Source organism: Prionailurus bengalensis, chromosome A1 (genome assembly GCF_016509475.1).
Source record: "Prionailurus bengalensis isolate Pbe53 chromosome A1, Fcat_Pben_1.1_paternal_pri, whole genome shotgun sequence".
NCBI classification, from domain to species: Eukaryota; Metazoa; Chordata; class Mammalia; order Carnivora; family Felidae; genus Prionailurus; species Prionailurus bengalensis.
This window is the reverse complement of record NC_057343.1, coordinates 21,667,344-21,683,200: the sequence shown is the minus strand read 5'-3', so window position 1 is coordinate 21,683,200 and position 15,857 is coordinate 21,667,344. Positions and strand designations below refer to the sequence as shown.

The 15,857-nt window shown below is 43.8% G+C and overlaps 1 protein-coding gene across 1 annotated transcript in view; it reads right to left on the bottom strand.

Moving 5' to 3' along the window:
• Nucleotides 1-10,905, bottom strand: part of KPNA3 (karyopherin subunit alpha 3) — a 100,299-nt gene extending 89,394 nt beyond the window's left edge. Inside the window, exon 1 of the mRNA XM_043578359.1 lies at nt 10,308-10,905. Within this exon, the coding sequence (XP_043434294.1) occupies nt 10,308-10,376 (69 nt within the window). The 5' untranslated portion in view covers nt 10,377-10,905. The remainder of the gene's footprint in view (nt 1-10,307) is intronic.
• Nucleotides 10,906-15,857: the final 4,952 nt, after the last annotated feature.

Sequence of the window (15,857 nt, the reverse complement as noted above, 5' to 3'; positions counted from 1 at the left end):
GAATTATGAAGAGCAAAAATTCCATAAGCACAAAAATTAAGGATAAAATTCTGACAAATCTAAGAACCTGAAGGCATTACTTACATAACAGCAAAAACGGATACCCATATGCATAAATGTGATTCTCAAGAAACAAGAAAATAACTAAATTATATTCTATTTAAGAAGGCAGAAAAATGTATAGGCATTTTCAGAAACAGTGACTTTTTTGGGGGCTCCATGCCCAAAGTGGCACTCGAACTCACAACCCTGAGATCAAGAGTCACATGCTCCACCCACTGAGTCAGACAAGCACCCCAAACACTGACATTTCAAATAAAAGTTTGGTATGTAAACAAATAAACTTAAAGCCCAGAAAACCCAACCATTTAGAAAGATTAATTCCAAGTAAATATAGTCATGATTTATTTTACCATACTTTAACTTTTTTTTTTTTTTTAAGGTTTATTCATTTTTCAGAGACAGAGACAGAGCATAAGGTGGGGGAGAGGGGCAGAGAGAGAGAGGGAGGCACAGAATCTGAAGCAGGCTCCAGGATCCCAGCTGTCAGCACAGAGTCCGACACGGGGCTCGAACTCACAGACCATGAGATCATAACCTGAGCTGAAGTCGGACGCTCAAATGACTGAGCCACCCAGGTGCCCCAACCATACTTTAACTCTTAGTGGTGATATCCCAGGCTGTGACAAATTTTTCTTAATAGCAAAACTGCCACAAAGTACAGCTATATCTTCCCTAGATTTTTACTATTGCTTTATCTTCAAAGTAAAGGAACAGAGGCTTGGAAATGAGAACACAGCGAAACCTTACGCTGAGATATCAAAGTCAAGTTAGGAACAGTGTCAGTCATGGAAAGAGAAAATGCCACTGACTTTGAAGTTAGATTTTCCAAATACATCTTCTAACTCCTTGCTGGATACCAAGAAGTCAGTTTATTCTTTTTCACTTCAAATATTATCCAGTCTATGTCACACTTCACCCAAATAAAATTCATTTCACCAAATGCAGTGACTTTGACATTGTAACATTAAACTATTTTTTATCTGAACTATCTTTGTCTATTCTTTATCATCTGAACCTTCTGATCAATCTTACCATCACTACTGGGATATATTCTGAAGTACACAGCATCACCAATGGAAGTATTTTTTTTTTTTCAACGTTTATTTATTTTTGGGACAGAGAGAGACAGAGCATGAACGGGGGAGGGGCAGAGAGAGAGGGAGACACAGAATCGGAAACAGGCTCCAGGCTCTGAGCCATCAGCCCAGAGCCCGACGCGGGGCTCGAACTCACAGACCGCGAGATCGTGACCTGGCTGAAGTCGGATGCTTAACCGACCGCGCCACCCAGGCGCCCCAAGTATTTTTTTTTAATCAAAAATGCTTAAACTGAAGATAATCATGCTTCTAAAACTAACCTCCAGTTTACAGAAAATCCAGACGGTGGCAAGAAATAGGAGGAACAAGTTAAGCAACACCACAAAGAAACAGACAAATCCAGTAATTAGGACATTTTATTAGGCTGAACCATATGTAATTGCTGATACTTGGCTCATAGTTTGAACCTCCCAAATGAAAATTTCATGTGGTTCAACTTAATACAAGAAAACTGACCTGATTTCTTCAACAAATTAACAGCATTCATAAAATGGTGGGGGACAACAGCCAAAAAGTAGAAGCCACCATTCATCAATGGGTGAATGGACAAAATATGGTACCTGCATACAACGGAATATTATTCAGCCATAACAAGAAACAAAATTGTGACACATGCTACAACACAGATGCGCTTCGAAGACATTATGCTGAGAGAAATAAGCCAGTCAAATAAGCCAGACAAATATTGTATGACTCTACTTATACGAGCTTCCTAGAGTAGTCAAATTCATAAAGAAAGACAATATAAGGAAGGTTGCCAAGGGCTGGAGAAAGAGGGAATGAAAAATTATTATTTAATAGGTACAGAGTTTCAGTTACAAAAGATGAAAAGTTCTGGATATAGGGCAGTGATGATTATTACACAACAATGTGAATGTACTTAATGTCACAGAACTATACACTTAAAGTAGTTAAAATAATAAATTTTATGTTATGTTTATTTACTATAAAAAAAATGGTGGGAGAAGCCTATTGTAGATTGAAGGAGATTTAAGAAACATAACCAAACATGATCTGATCTTGTTTAATCCTGACCAAATGACCAAATGTTTAAAAAAAAAAAAAAAATCAGGGACAACTAGGGAAATTTAAATGTGGACTAGATTAGATGTTAATATGTCAGGGTGATACAGTGTTTATGTAAGAATACATTATTTTTTAGAGAAGTAGCCTTAAGTCTTTAGGAGTAAAATGTCATGGTGTCTATTATACATATAGAGGAAAAAGATGAAACAAAGACAGCAAACTGTGACTTATTAAATCTAAGTGATGTGCATATGGGATTAATTATACTATTCTCTCCACTTTCCTAATTATTAGAACACTTCTGGGCCACCTGAGTGGCTCAGTTGGTTAAGCGTCCAACTTTGGCTCAGGTCATGATCTCAAGGTTTGTGGGTTCGAGCCCTGCATCGGGCTCTGTGCTGACAGCTCAGAGCCTGGAGCGTGCTTCGGATTCTGTGTCTCCCTCTCTCTCTCTTCCCCTCCCCCACTCGCGCTCTGTCTCTCAAAAATGAACAAACGTTAAAAAAAAATTTTTTTTAATTATTAAAAAAAGAACATTTCTATAATTAAAGTAAGAAAAATTTAAAAATTATTTAACTATGCAGGTCTCTCAATCTCCCAACACTTTACCTATCATAATAAAAAGTTTGAACTTGATTTAGAAAGCAACAGGAAAAGGCACAAAAGATTAAAAGTTTCAGTTCAGGGGCGCCTGGGTGGCTCAGTCGGTTGAGCATCTGACTTCGACTCAGGTCATGATCCCGTGGTTCATGAGTTCAAGCCTCACGAAGGGCTCTGTGCCGACAGCTCAGAGCCTGGAGCCTGTTTTGGATTCTGTGTCTCTCTCTCTCTCTCTGCCCCTTGCCTGCTCACGCTTTGTCTCTCTCAAAACTAAACATTAAAAAAAATAATAAAAAATAAAAAATAAAAGTTTCAGTTCAAAAACGTATTTTAAGAAAATTATTGTGTTTGTAGTACCTAGTATGGATACATTCATTCAAGAAATGTTTTAGTGCTTACTCTGTTCCAGCCACTGCACTAAGATGTAGGCAAAGGAAATATACAGTCTATGTGCTCAAAAAGCTCACAATCTAGTTGGAGAAAGAGATAAACCATAATTGAAATATATTAACCATAACTGCATATGAGAAAGATATATTCAGGAGTGAAGAATGGTACCTAACTCAACCTGGGAAGATGGGGGAGATTCAGAAGATTTCTGATAAGAGCTAAACCCAGAGTTGAGCATTTAAAGAGGGGTAGGAATTAGTCAGGCAACAGGAGGCAGGGAAGGATATTCCAGTCAGCAGGATAGCCCTGAGAATAGAAATAGCATTGGCAAGCAGGGGAGGGCGGGATTCCAGATTATGTATAAGCATATAAGACGCTCAGTGTTGCTAGAGCTTGAAGGGGCAGGGAAGGAGAGAGGAAGGAAAAGCTGAACCTGGAAAAAATAATCAGGTATGAGACTCACTGAAAGATCTCATGAACTGGAGAAAGAACATCAATCACTTTGGGGGCAATTCTTAAATTGCCAGATGATAAGTATTAAGGCTTAAAGTCGGCTGGAGGCAGTGAATACAGAGGCAGGGCCAAAATCCAGAAACAGCACAGAGATTCAAGCTACATGACTGGCATCTGACTGAATGTGGAAGATGAGGAAGGAGTCCAAGAAGCCTCTCAAGTTTCAAGTTCAGGTCACAGTGAGGGTGATGATGCCATAAACAGAGAAAAGAAAAAAAAGGCAGAACATAGCTTTAAACACTTTGAGCTTAAGAAGCTGATGTGATGCTCATGTGATTAATTTCCAGCAGATGCCTAAGACACATTTAAGTCCCCCACACTGAAGTGATAGTTAAAACTAAGGGAGATGCTTGATGTGGGCAAGAAAAGCAGTCAATAGAGAAGAGAGTCACAGACAAAATCCCAAGACGTGCCTGCAGTCAATAGGTAGGAAGAAGACTTGGCAAAATCCACCAAAAAGGAGAAATCATTCAGGCAGAAGGACGAGGGGAGACTGTGCACCCCGTTAGTGAATTCAAGAAAAGAGAAGTATAACCTATCTGCTCTATGATATGTCGATTCCTGAAAAACTTCATGTTCTGTAAAATTAAGAAAAAAGAGGGAACTACATCAAGAAGGGTAGGGCAATAAGCACTTAAGACAGAACATAGTTAACCTATGGAGTCTAGAGGCAGAATATGGGGGAAGGGGCAATGTGCATACTCTCCGACTTGCTGTGTTCAACTGTGTCTGTACTTCACGTGTTTATGTTCGATTGCTGTTACTTGGGAGCGTGAAACAGTTAACATGCTGGTGAAAAATCAACTCCGAAATCAAATATGAACCAACATGAATTCTGCATTAACTAACATCATTCTTCTTTAGCATTCAAGTATGAATTAGTTCATGTTGCAGAAATACATTATAACAGAAGAGGCTGGCAAAGGAGGGCTAGGCAACAGTATCAATGCCATGGTGTCAACACCAGAAGGAATATTGGCATCTTAGGATAATATTGTTAGTTTCACTCCCAAATATAGACGTTTTTCAGATATGCTATCTAGTCTCTCTTCTCAGAATATTCCTTAAATTTTATATACTGGTCACTACGTGACAACTCACAGTCCAAGGTCTTTACCTTCAGTGGGCTTACAGAGCCCACATGCAGAGAACTTGTTGTAGCCACAGCAATTTAACCCAAAGAGGTAAAGGAAAATTCACTTAGGAAAAAGCATTAGAGAGAAGAAAAACCCTAGGGACTGATAGTACTCACGTTATTGGTGAGTCAGGAAAGGCCCTACGGAGAACTTCTGAAAGGTTTTTTTTGAAGTAGGATGACATGTGCGGCAGAATTACAATCTTGGTGTTCCAGAGATATATAGAAAGGAGTCTGAGTGAGGAAAGAGTTTGCCAGAGTGAGCCCCAGTAAACAGCAAAAGAAGGTATGTACAGAAGAGAATAACCTGTGCAAAGGCACGGAGAAGAAATCACACTGGTCACTCCACCATCTCAAACATGTGACCACAGCTGGCACAAAAGAGACCTAAGGAACTATGTGTGGCATCTTAAGGACTTTTAATTTTATCCTGAAGGCAACGGCAATGATCTTACCAAGAAAGTAACACAAAAGGATTTCAGAAAGACCAACTCACAAGATACAATGGAAGGGAAGATACTGGTGGTGACAGGGAAACCAGGTGCACGATCATACTTACACAGGTGAGAATAACAGTGGCCCAAACTAGGGCAGCTGTAGTAAGGTTGGCATCAAAGGCAAAAATAGGAGGGCTCTTCAGATAACTGACTAATAGGAAAAGGGAAGAGAAGGGAGGAGTCCAGGAGATTTTAAGCTTGAGCAATTCGGTAGTAGCACTTACCAATAGAGGCTCCAGAGAGACAGAGTGAGTTTGGTAATGCTGGTCAAATTTGCGGATGAGAAAATATATATTACCCTCAGTATTAGAAACTTAAACATAAGTTTTAAGTGTTAAGTCCAAGGATATGGGTTATTTTTTGGTGAAACTGACTAACTAGTTCCTCACTAATAAGGAAACTTTGCAAGAGTACAAAGAAAAAAAAAGCAAATAAATTAAATGATAGATAAGATATCAAAAATTTTTATTAGCAAGGTTTCAAAGTACCAAATCAGGAATTTCTAGGATATAGCCAAGATTTCCTAAATACTTTCCTCATTAATTAACTTTCAGAGGTTATTTCCTACAATTCAGGTCTGAGGTTCCTTGCAGTGGGAAGACAGTACAGTGAGCAAGAGTTCTGGCTTTCATGTCATCTGCTTCACTGTAAGTCCAGGTCCTGCCACCCCTGATGACTTAGGGCTAGTTACTTACGAATCGTACGTCTCAAGTTTCCTCAGCAGTAAATATGGATAATAATAGTATATACTTCACTGGATCGTTGTGAAAACTAATCCATACAAAATACTTGGTACAGGTAAACTGCAAACAGTAAGTGTTAAGATTTTAAAAATAATTGTTATTAGTTATTGTTACTGATAAAAATATTACATTCTTGAGGTATACAGGAGCAAGAAAAAGCAAAGTTGACTTGAGTGGCATTTACCAGAGTGTTTGATTTATAAGTACTCATTAAATGGAACGTTTCCATTTCATGCACTTTTCTGTAAGTATATTTGAAAAGTTTTAAATACTTTTTTAAAAGGGAAAAAAAGCCTAAGAACAATGTCTTCTATAAAAAGGTCTGGTATTAAAATACCCATTCCAGGGGCACCTGGATGGCTCAGTCGGTTGGGCATCTGATTTTGGCTCAGGTCATAATCTCACGGTTGGTGAGTCCCAGCCCCGCATCAGGCTCTGTGCTGACAGCTCACCTGCTTCAGATTCTTTGTCTCCCTCACTCTCTGCCCCTTCCCTGCTCGTGCTCTCTCTCTCTCAAAAGTAAACATTAACAATTTAAAAAAAACAACAACAACAACAACAACACCCATTCCAGACCAAATGAAGATAAATTAAGTTTCCTTTTTACAATGTACTCCCTAGTTTTAGCTACGAAATCCATTCCCCCTACCCAAGCTCCAAACTGCTATCTGGAATAATTACTCCTCCCCTATCTGTATCTGTAGACCTCAAGATAACTTTCATCCCCTTTCTCCACTATGAGCTTTCCACAGAAGAGGAAGAGAAAGGAACAGGAGGAGGAAGTTCAAATCCTCATTCCATCCCCAATCTTGATTTTTTTTAATTTATTTTTTTTAATTTTTTTAACCTTTATTTATTTTTGAGACAGAGAGAGACAGAGCATGAACAGGGGAGGGTCAAACAGAGAGGGAGACACAGAATCTGAAATAGGCTCCAGACTCTGAGCTGTCAGCACAGAGCTGGATGAGGGGCTTGAACTCATGGACCGTGAGATCATAACCTGAGCCGAAGTCGGACGCTTAACCAACTGAGCCACCCAGGCGCCCCTGCCAATCTTGATTTTTTTTGAAAATTCCTCTTGACATACAGGGTAAGAGCATTATTCCTCCAGAACTAATTCTAAATATTACTGCCAGTCATCTTATTCCACTGCTCTAATCATGTTGTACCTTCTCACTTTATTCTGGAATAAACTCCTTCAGATCTATAAGGAACTGTCCAAGTAACTCTTTGCCGCAAATATAGTCTCAGACCACCATGGGCCATCTGGAAGTCTCATCTCTTCACTCCCTAATCTAATTGCTCTTCTTTCTCACCTGGGTCTTTATTCACTAATTTCTTTTGCTCCCTGTTCAAGTTCAGCACATACTTCCTATAAAATCCACCAACCTCTTTTCTGTAAAGCCATTCCCGACTGAATGACTATGAAATTGCTCTCCTCCTCAGCCCTCTCCCCACTCACAACTTCCTGTTAGCGGAACAGGTATAACTTACTCCCTTAGAAAATGTGTATTTTATACTTGTACCTAGCATCTTATTTGTGTATCAGCTGGTTGTACACTTTACAAAGTTTTATCTTTCATCTATCCTATATGTGAAAAGGTAGGAATATCACATCAGAGCACATCTCACTGTTTTGAAACAGCCTGATAATCACAACTACTTAGTCACAAAGCTAAGCTGTAGTGTAAGTTTCTGATTTAACACAGTTTCTAATGGATAAAACTAAATTAGAACCAGCATCTAGTCTTGGTTGTACCTAAGTCCACAACAAAGGCACTTACCAGGTTTGATCCCTGATCAGTTAACCCGTCAGTCACATCCCCAGCAATTCTACTGCATTCTGTCAGGACTCTTCAACTACCGTTCAACTATTCCTCCCACAAGCCTACAAAGCCCCTTCGTTTTGCCCTCCCTTTTCCTGCATTTTGCCAGGCCAACTTTCCTTCATCTTTCAGGATTAGTTTACTCCAATTCATCCACTATGAATCAACCATAACATCTCCCTTGACTGCTCAGCCTCAAGTTAGAATCTTCTCAAAATATACTTATTGATGTACTGCATTGTAATCATCAGTTTACTTTACCATTATTCCCACTGAACTGTAAACTCCTTGAGGTACAGACTGAATTTTATTCTCTTTTGTATACCCAAGACCTAACATTGTCAGACATCCAACAATTGGTGAAGGAATGCTCATACCCACTTTGTGACCTTGTACACGCTACGTAAGCACTCTCATATTTCCTCATCTAAAGTACTTTCCTCCTGTAAAGTGGGGATAATGCTATAACTAGTTCATATGACGTTATAAGGAATTAAGTGTCATGAAGCTCCCAGTATAGTGTCTGCCGCATAGACCTATCATTTGAATGTCTGCTATGTCATGCCTTACTCTAACGTATCCTGGGAAATGTAATAATGTGACCAATATTTTCAGGCCGAAGGCTGAGTAACCATGCCTCTTTTTCATGCATCTGGAAGTCATTAATTACATTCTGATGATCAGCAAATATTTACTGTGCACCTATTATGTGCAGGAGTCCTTACTAGGTAGCACTGAGTGCCCAGATAATAATATAGGCAAAAAAGAAAACAAAAACCTGCACCAATATCCAAGAGAAGAAACAATGTTGTTAGTTCTTCTGTACAAACAACATGGTCATTTTTCAAACTAGTAAGTTTTGCTTTATAATAGTGGTAAGCTTCAAGAAAGACGGAAAAAGTTCAAAATTAACTCCTATCATCAAGTGGACCAATTAAGGAGGCAGTTCCAAAATTTCTTGTTGCTATTCCTAAGTTTCACTTTTGCTTACAAGTATTTCCCACAGAAGAAATTTAACCATGACCAGGGTAGAGATAGATGACCTTTATTTGTCTTATTCAAACGGGAACTCCACAGAATTTCCTTAGGTTTGTTCCAGTTAGTTTTAATTTTGTAGCTCTGAAAAATGGCCTGAGTTTTGTGTTTCTCTACAAAACAGAACGCTGAATGTTTCCCCACCACGTTCTCTAAGACAGGATAAAATGCGCACATCTTCCTCACCTTGGCCCTTTATCAAGAATTACAAAACTGCGAATCATGTCCCCTAGTATTAGAAAAGGAAGCTGTGGACTTAAAACCACGTTCTCCCTAACAAATCCAGAGGTCAGAGTTCCAGGGAAGTTTGTGCAGTATACTACAATGCTTTCAGTAGCTGCAGAGAGACCTCTAGCGCTGCCTCAGTAAGCCGAGTTTGCAAATAGTACCTGCTAATGTCACCTTAATGAGACAATGGCAACATGCTGTGTAGCAACGAACTAAGTGACCACGATGTTTACAGTTTTGCAACCACTTGGAAATTCTACCAGCTTGAAGCAAGAGAGATATACAAGGCCGTATGAACCTATGTATCCGATTTATTTCTGTAAAGCATGTCAAAGAAATTATTATCCTGTGCACAATCCCACTACAAGAAAGGCTAAGAAAACAGGTCCTGTGAGCGGAGGTCGAAACAACGTCTCTTCCAAAGCCTCAACACAATAGATGGTAAACTATTGTCCACCTCCAGCTTGCTCCAAATGCCAGCAGTAAGAGGAGTATGAGCTAGAACAGCTCAGCACGACCGGTCCAAAGGACAACACTGGAATATGAGAAAATGGTCCTGGCGCATCCTACCCTCCCCCATCCACCACCCTCAAACAAGTCAGTTACCCGGCTGGTCCCCACCCCCCTCTGCGGGCCGCCACCGCCCGCCTGGGCCCCGCTCGCACAAGATATGCGCGGGGACCGGCACAGCGCCGGCTCCATGTGCGGCAGCGCGGGAGGCACCGAGGGGGCCGTGCCGGGAGGGAGGCTGCACGGGCAGCCGGCGCGAGTCGCGGCCGCCCCCTCCGCGGTGCGGTCGACGGACCAGGGTGGCAGCATCCCCGGCCGCGAGGCGCCGGCCCGCGGACCCCGCCTCAGCTCCACATCCCTTCCTCGCCGACAGCAGGCCGCGCCCGCGTGACGGGGCCGAAAACCCCGGCATTTCCCGGTCCCCGCGCCGGCAGCTCCAGAGGGCGGGTGCAGCCCGGCCCGCGGTCCCGTCGCCCGCTCCGCCCAGCCGGGGCCGCGGTGACTAGAGGCGGCGGCCAACTCCGACCCACCGCGAGCCGGCGAGAACCAGCCCGGCGCCGGCCCCCCGCCCCTCCCCGCCGCCGAGGGGCCGGCGCGGCCAGCCGGGTGAGCCGGGAGGGCCCAGACCGCGGAAGCACACTCACTTCCACATCGCGGCCCTTGTTCTTAAAGCTCTTGATGCGGTGGTTCTCCAAGCCCGGGTTCTCGGCCATGGCTGCGCGCGGCTCCGGCGGCGGCTACTCCTGCGGCTGCGGCGGCGGCGGCGAGTCTCGGCGCGGGAGGGGGAGGTGGGGGAGGGCGGGAGGGGATGGGAGGGGGAGGGGGAGAGGAGAGCACGTTCCGTGACGCCTCCGAGCGCGAGGTGGCAGCAGCGCCGGGGGAGGCGCAGGCCGACTGCCGGGCTGGGCGGGGAGGGAATGGCGGTGAGGAGTCGCGCGCGCCCGGCAAGCTGAGGTCACGTGACCGGGGCGGCCACCAGCCTGGACGCTTGCCGGACCGTTCTGGGGATGATCCCCGCCCCTACCCCCAGCAAGGCCTCCCCACAGCCCCTCGAGGATGCAAGTCATGTGGCAGCAATGGAGCCGATTGAACGGCTTTTACTTCCTCCGACACGCCGGGCTGCGGGCGGAAACTACAGTTCCCAGCATGCCAGGTACAGCGGGGGTAATTCTTCTGGCCTTGATAGAACGGGATGAATGCCGGGAACCCTATCCGCGCGGCTTTCGGTGCAGCGCGCTCCTTGCCCCTGGGCGTCATGCCCCGCCCCCAAGGCCGCCTCTGGGCGGGCAAGTGGGAGGAGCTCGCCAGGAGATGGCACCTTGCGCCCTATGGGAGGGAGGGGGCGGGGTTTCCTGGGAGGTGCACCTCGCACTCAGCAGCCTAGGAAATTAGAAACCGATCGATGGTTTCTGCTTCGCTTCCTTGATTCTTCGGGGTCTCCTGGAATAGCAGCCACTCTCATTTGCTGCCCCTTTGCTCTGCTTTGGTTTTATAAATAGCAGTTATTTCCATCCGAAACATACATATGGGATGTATGTGTTTACGTGTGTGCTACCTGGCTTACCGCACTGGAATTAAGCTCAATGAGAGCAGGGACTTTTGTTGGTTTACTGCTGAATTCCTCGCTTCAAAACAGGGCTTGACACGTCGTGAATACTCAATAAATACTTGAACAAATTAGCACTTTAGCGTCGTCTTTCGGTTTCTTCATCATCCTCCCAAGCCCAGTTCTGCAACCTTCACTCTGGCACTTGTGTATTTCCGTGTCCCCAGCACCTCTTGTTCCACCGCCACACACAATCTTCTCAGCTCTCAGGGAGCCGTCAAATTCTGATCTGCAGACTCTCCTTCAAGCTAGCATCTCCCCTTAGCGTCATCGGAGGAATGATTAAAGGAAATTTGTACAATAACTCTAACAGAAAGTTGCTTTCTGGAGCAGTTGGGTTTCTCTGATTATATGTGAATTAATCCGTTTCAGAATCAATGGCAGATATAAGCAGATATACGATATTATAGTACAATTCAAATGACACTAAGGTCATTCAAAGGTTGGTAGATATATAACCCTAAACAAATTAAAAGACTTTTTTGAAAGTATAAAGGCCTTAAAGATCCCATGGTCCAGAGGTCATGAATTCAGAAGCCTTACAATGTCCGTGGCATTTGAGCTTTGAGTGGTGGGATGTGGCCCGTTGATAAGCACAGGCCCATTTAAAGGCTTCAGACCACTGTGGGCCAATCTTGCCAAAGCTTCAGTTTTTCAAGGAAAACTAAAAGGCTGTGTTTTTTCCTTCGTTTTTAAATGTCAAATTGTATTTTTTTTTTAATGTTTATTTATTTTTGAGAGAGAGACAGAGCGTGAAGGGGGGAGGGGCAGAGAGGGAGGGAGACACAGAATCTGAAGCGGGCTCCGGGCTCTGAGCTGTCAGCACAGAGCCCGATGCCGGGCTGGAACTCATGAACTGAGAGACCATGACCTGAGCCGAAGTCGGACGCTTAACCGACTGAGCCACCCAGGCGCCCCTTTAATTTGTATTTTTAAATGCACTTCAGTGAATCAATCACTTGAGAATTCCAGGCCCTCACTTTATAGTATCTGATCCTAATGCAGCTACTCATCGAAGGGAAACAACAACAAACACCTAAAATTTAGAATGAAAAAACTACTTCAACTCTAGTTCTTAAGGCAATAGATGTGTGTGCTTGCCAGACTCCCTGACTGGAAGAGAAACATCTAGACTGCCATTCTATTTCTATCATGATTTATCAAGACATTTTCTTTAAAGATAACTTTACCCCCTTCCATCATTTCTCTTCACCCTACTTGCTGTCATTAAGTAAGTCTTTCATCATTTTATTTTTCCTAAATGTTTATTTATTTTTGAGAGAGAGAGAAGCAGAGTGTGAGCAGGGGAGGGGCAGAGAGAGAGGGAGATACAGAATCTGAAGCAGGCTTCAGGCTCTGAGGTGTCAGCACAGAGCCCGAAACGGGGCTCGAACTCACAAACTATAAGATCGTGACCTGAGCCGAAGTCAGATGCTTAACCAACTGAGCCACCCAGGCGCCCTAATCTTTCATCATTTTAGAACTTTAAACATGAGTCATGAGCACATACTATGTGTCAGTCATTGCACTAACACTAGGATATATTTGTAAACAAGACAGCCTGGTTTCTGCCTCTACACAGCTTCATGTCTATCAGAGGAGACGGACAATAAAACAAGTTTTCACCCAAAAAGTGTGGTGGTTGTCAAGAAAGGGGAAGGAAGCTCAAGGCTCACAGCAGAGAGATCTTTATAACCTGCTGATTCTGAAGACTCCTAACATATGAGGGTAGGATCACAAATGGAGGTCTGTATATCACATATCTAAATATTTAGAAGTTATAAGTCAAGCTTACAAACTTATATAAAATAAAATATATTCTAACACTTGATATTGGCATGTGCACTTTCTTTACAACCTAGAAGCCTGAATTTAAAGTTTAAACTTAAATTTCTCGATTTCTTGGACTTCTGCTTCAGAATGTGGTGATGCAAGGCGGGCTGGAAGCCAGCCCCCCACCCAATTTTTGTTTCCCTTCTTTTCCATGTCCTGGTTCCATCCTACACTGGAGCAGACCTTAAGAACATTTGTGCATACCCCTACCCACAAAGTTCAAGTTCTGCCACTCACCCCCAAAGCTTTATTTACATCCCCCTACCTACCTAGAGAGATGGCCCTGGGCTATTGCTCAGGCCTGGAGTGTGCAAAGTAGTGGCATTGTGTACCCACATGAAGGCAGACCCAGGATAGAGGCCTGGGGAGGCCCTGGAAGCAGGTTTGGCCATTTGAGCAGGGAATCCCAGGGACCTGTTACCCAGGGCTGGATCTAGAAGCACAGGTTCCAGTGAGCATGACCCCTTGGCCCCATGGACGAGGTAGTGCAGGGAGGGGGGCAGAAGAGAGCCAGAGTGAGGTCCTCTAAAAGACAGAGTCCAGAGCAGGGGCCTCTCTTGCCTGGGTCTAACTCAGTCATTTTTACTCTTTGCCATTACCCATAGCAACTTAAACATCAATACTCTGGCCCCAGAATCTCTCCATATTCTTAATTCCACCAGGTCCCTACCACTTACAGCTCCCACCAGGCCTTGGAGCACTTAATCTCTGGGAAATTACTAGAGCCAGTGACTCAAATTTGGTGCTTCCCATTGCTAGCACTGTCTCCTCTTTTCCCTCACTCTAGTTTTCTCCTTTGCCCTAGAACTTTTCCTGACAAGTCTTTTTTTTTTTTTAAATTTTTTTTTCAACGTTTATTTATTTTTGGGACAGAGAGAGACAGAGCATGAACGGGGGAGGGGCAGAGAGAGAGGGAGACACAGAATCAGAAACAGGCTCCAGGCTCCGAGCCATCAGCCCAGAGCCTGACGCGGGGCTCGAACTCACGGACCGCGAGATCGTGACCTGGCTGAAGCCGGACGCTCAACCGACTGCGCCACCCAGGCGCCCCGACAAGTCTTCTTTTAAATGATTTTCTTTTCCAAAGGTATTTTGAGTGTTTACCACATAGCAGGCATTGTTGTCATCAGACACAATGGGGGGGGGGGAGCAGAGCAGACTCAGGAAGGAAGAGCCCTCTGCCTGGGTGGTCACTCACACTCTCCTTCTTCCTCTGACTCACCACCCACCTTCTCAGTGGACAGTCAGGTGGCGATACACAGACTGCAACACAAGCACAGCTAATCCGAAAGGGAGCTCATGGCTTTCCCTTCTCAATCAGCTCCTTCTGCAAATACGCCACCACTGATAAAGGCATCACCTTCTTGCAGGGACTCCATTCAAAGCTAAGAGGCATCTTTCCTCCCTGCGTCTCTCTCAACTCCCACACCTAGTCATCATGTTAATATGCTAGTCAATGCTTCTTGGATCTGGCTCTTCTTGCCTTGCCTCCCATAAGCCTACCTTAACGCCTCCTAATTGGCCCCCTGCCCCCTCCATCCTCTCCACAATAATCTGACTCACCTCTCCAGATCTTCTTAATTCTTTCTGTATTCAGCACACTCCTTCCCCTCCATCACTTCTGTCAAATCATTTCTAAACTCCTCAGTCTGCTGATTCAGATTGTGTCATCCAGCCCCAGTGCAGTGCACTTTTTGTTTTTTAAATCTCTGACTCCCCTACAAATAGCTAATGGTTCAGCTAACATATTCTACTCACACTTTCCAAAGTATGTCTCAACCTTTCCCGCCTTCATATCTGTGCTGTTTGATTTAACCTAGAAAGCCCTCGCCTTGTCTCCACCTGTCAAAATTGGTCCGCCTTTAAATACTCAGTCCACAAAGTCACCTTCTCCGTGAAGCTTTCCTAGGATGATGCAGTGGAGGGATCTTCAGAATCTGAACAGTCAGACCCTAGGGCTGACTTCATACCAGAGCAAGTATAGGTAAGTCACTCTATTTTCCCTGAACTGTCTTCTCATCTGCAAATGAGGGTTCTGAATCACAGGGTTTTTGTGAGAATCAAGTTCCAAAATGCATGTGGAAGTGCTTTAAAATTGTTACATTAATGTTAGTTGTTACTATCTTTCCAGCCAAGAGTGATATCTTCCTCTCTGAAAGAAGAATTTACCGGCCGTTTTGCATTGCTGTGATTTGTGTAGAGTCTTATCTCTCTCAATCACCTGTAAACCCTTGAAATAGCTTGTACATATCTGTGTCCCCCAGCCTAGAATAATTGAATTTCATGCATGTTTTTAAACGAGTAAATGAATCAGTGAATGATCTCCTTCCTTCCCTCATAATCATGTGACTATTTCACTACTCTGTAAGAGCACCTAAAGCAAAGAGCAAATACAGAAAATTGAAGAAAATGACATTGAAATTCATCAACCCAACCATCTAGCAGTGGTCTTGAAAACTCTGGTGGTAGCGAAATCTAAAATAATAACAAGAGTTTACATTTACTGAACACCTACTACATGCTAGGCATGTTCATAAATCATCTCTAATCCCCCTGAGAACACTGCATGGTTGAAATGATCATCTCCGTCTCTTTCTGGGGCAGGTGGAGCCTGAGGCTCTGGTTCAAAAGTCAGTAGCAGCAGATACAGCACTGTGGCAGTACATTGAGAAGTCAGAGAGGAAGGACTTGAGAAACTCTCAGAAACAACTGGGGACAACTAGAGGGGGGCTGGTGTCTGGCCAGTGAGCACTCA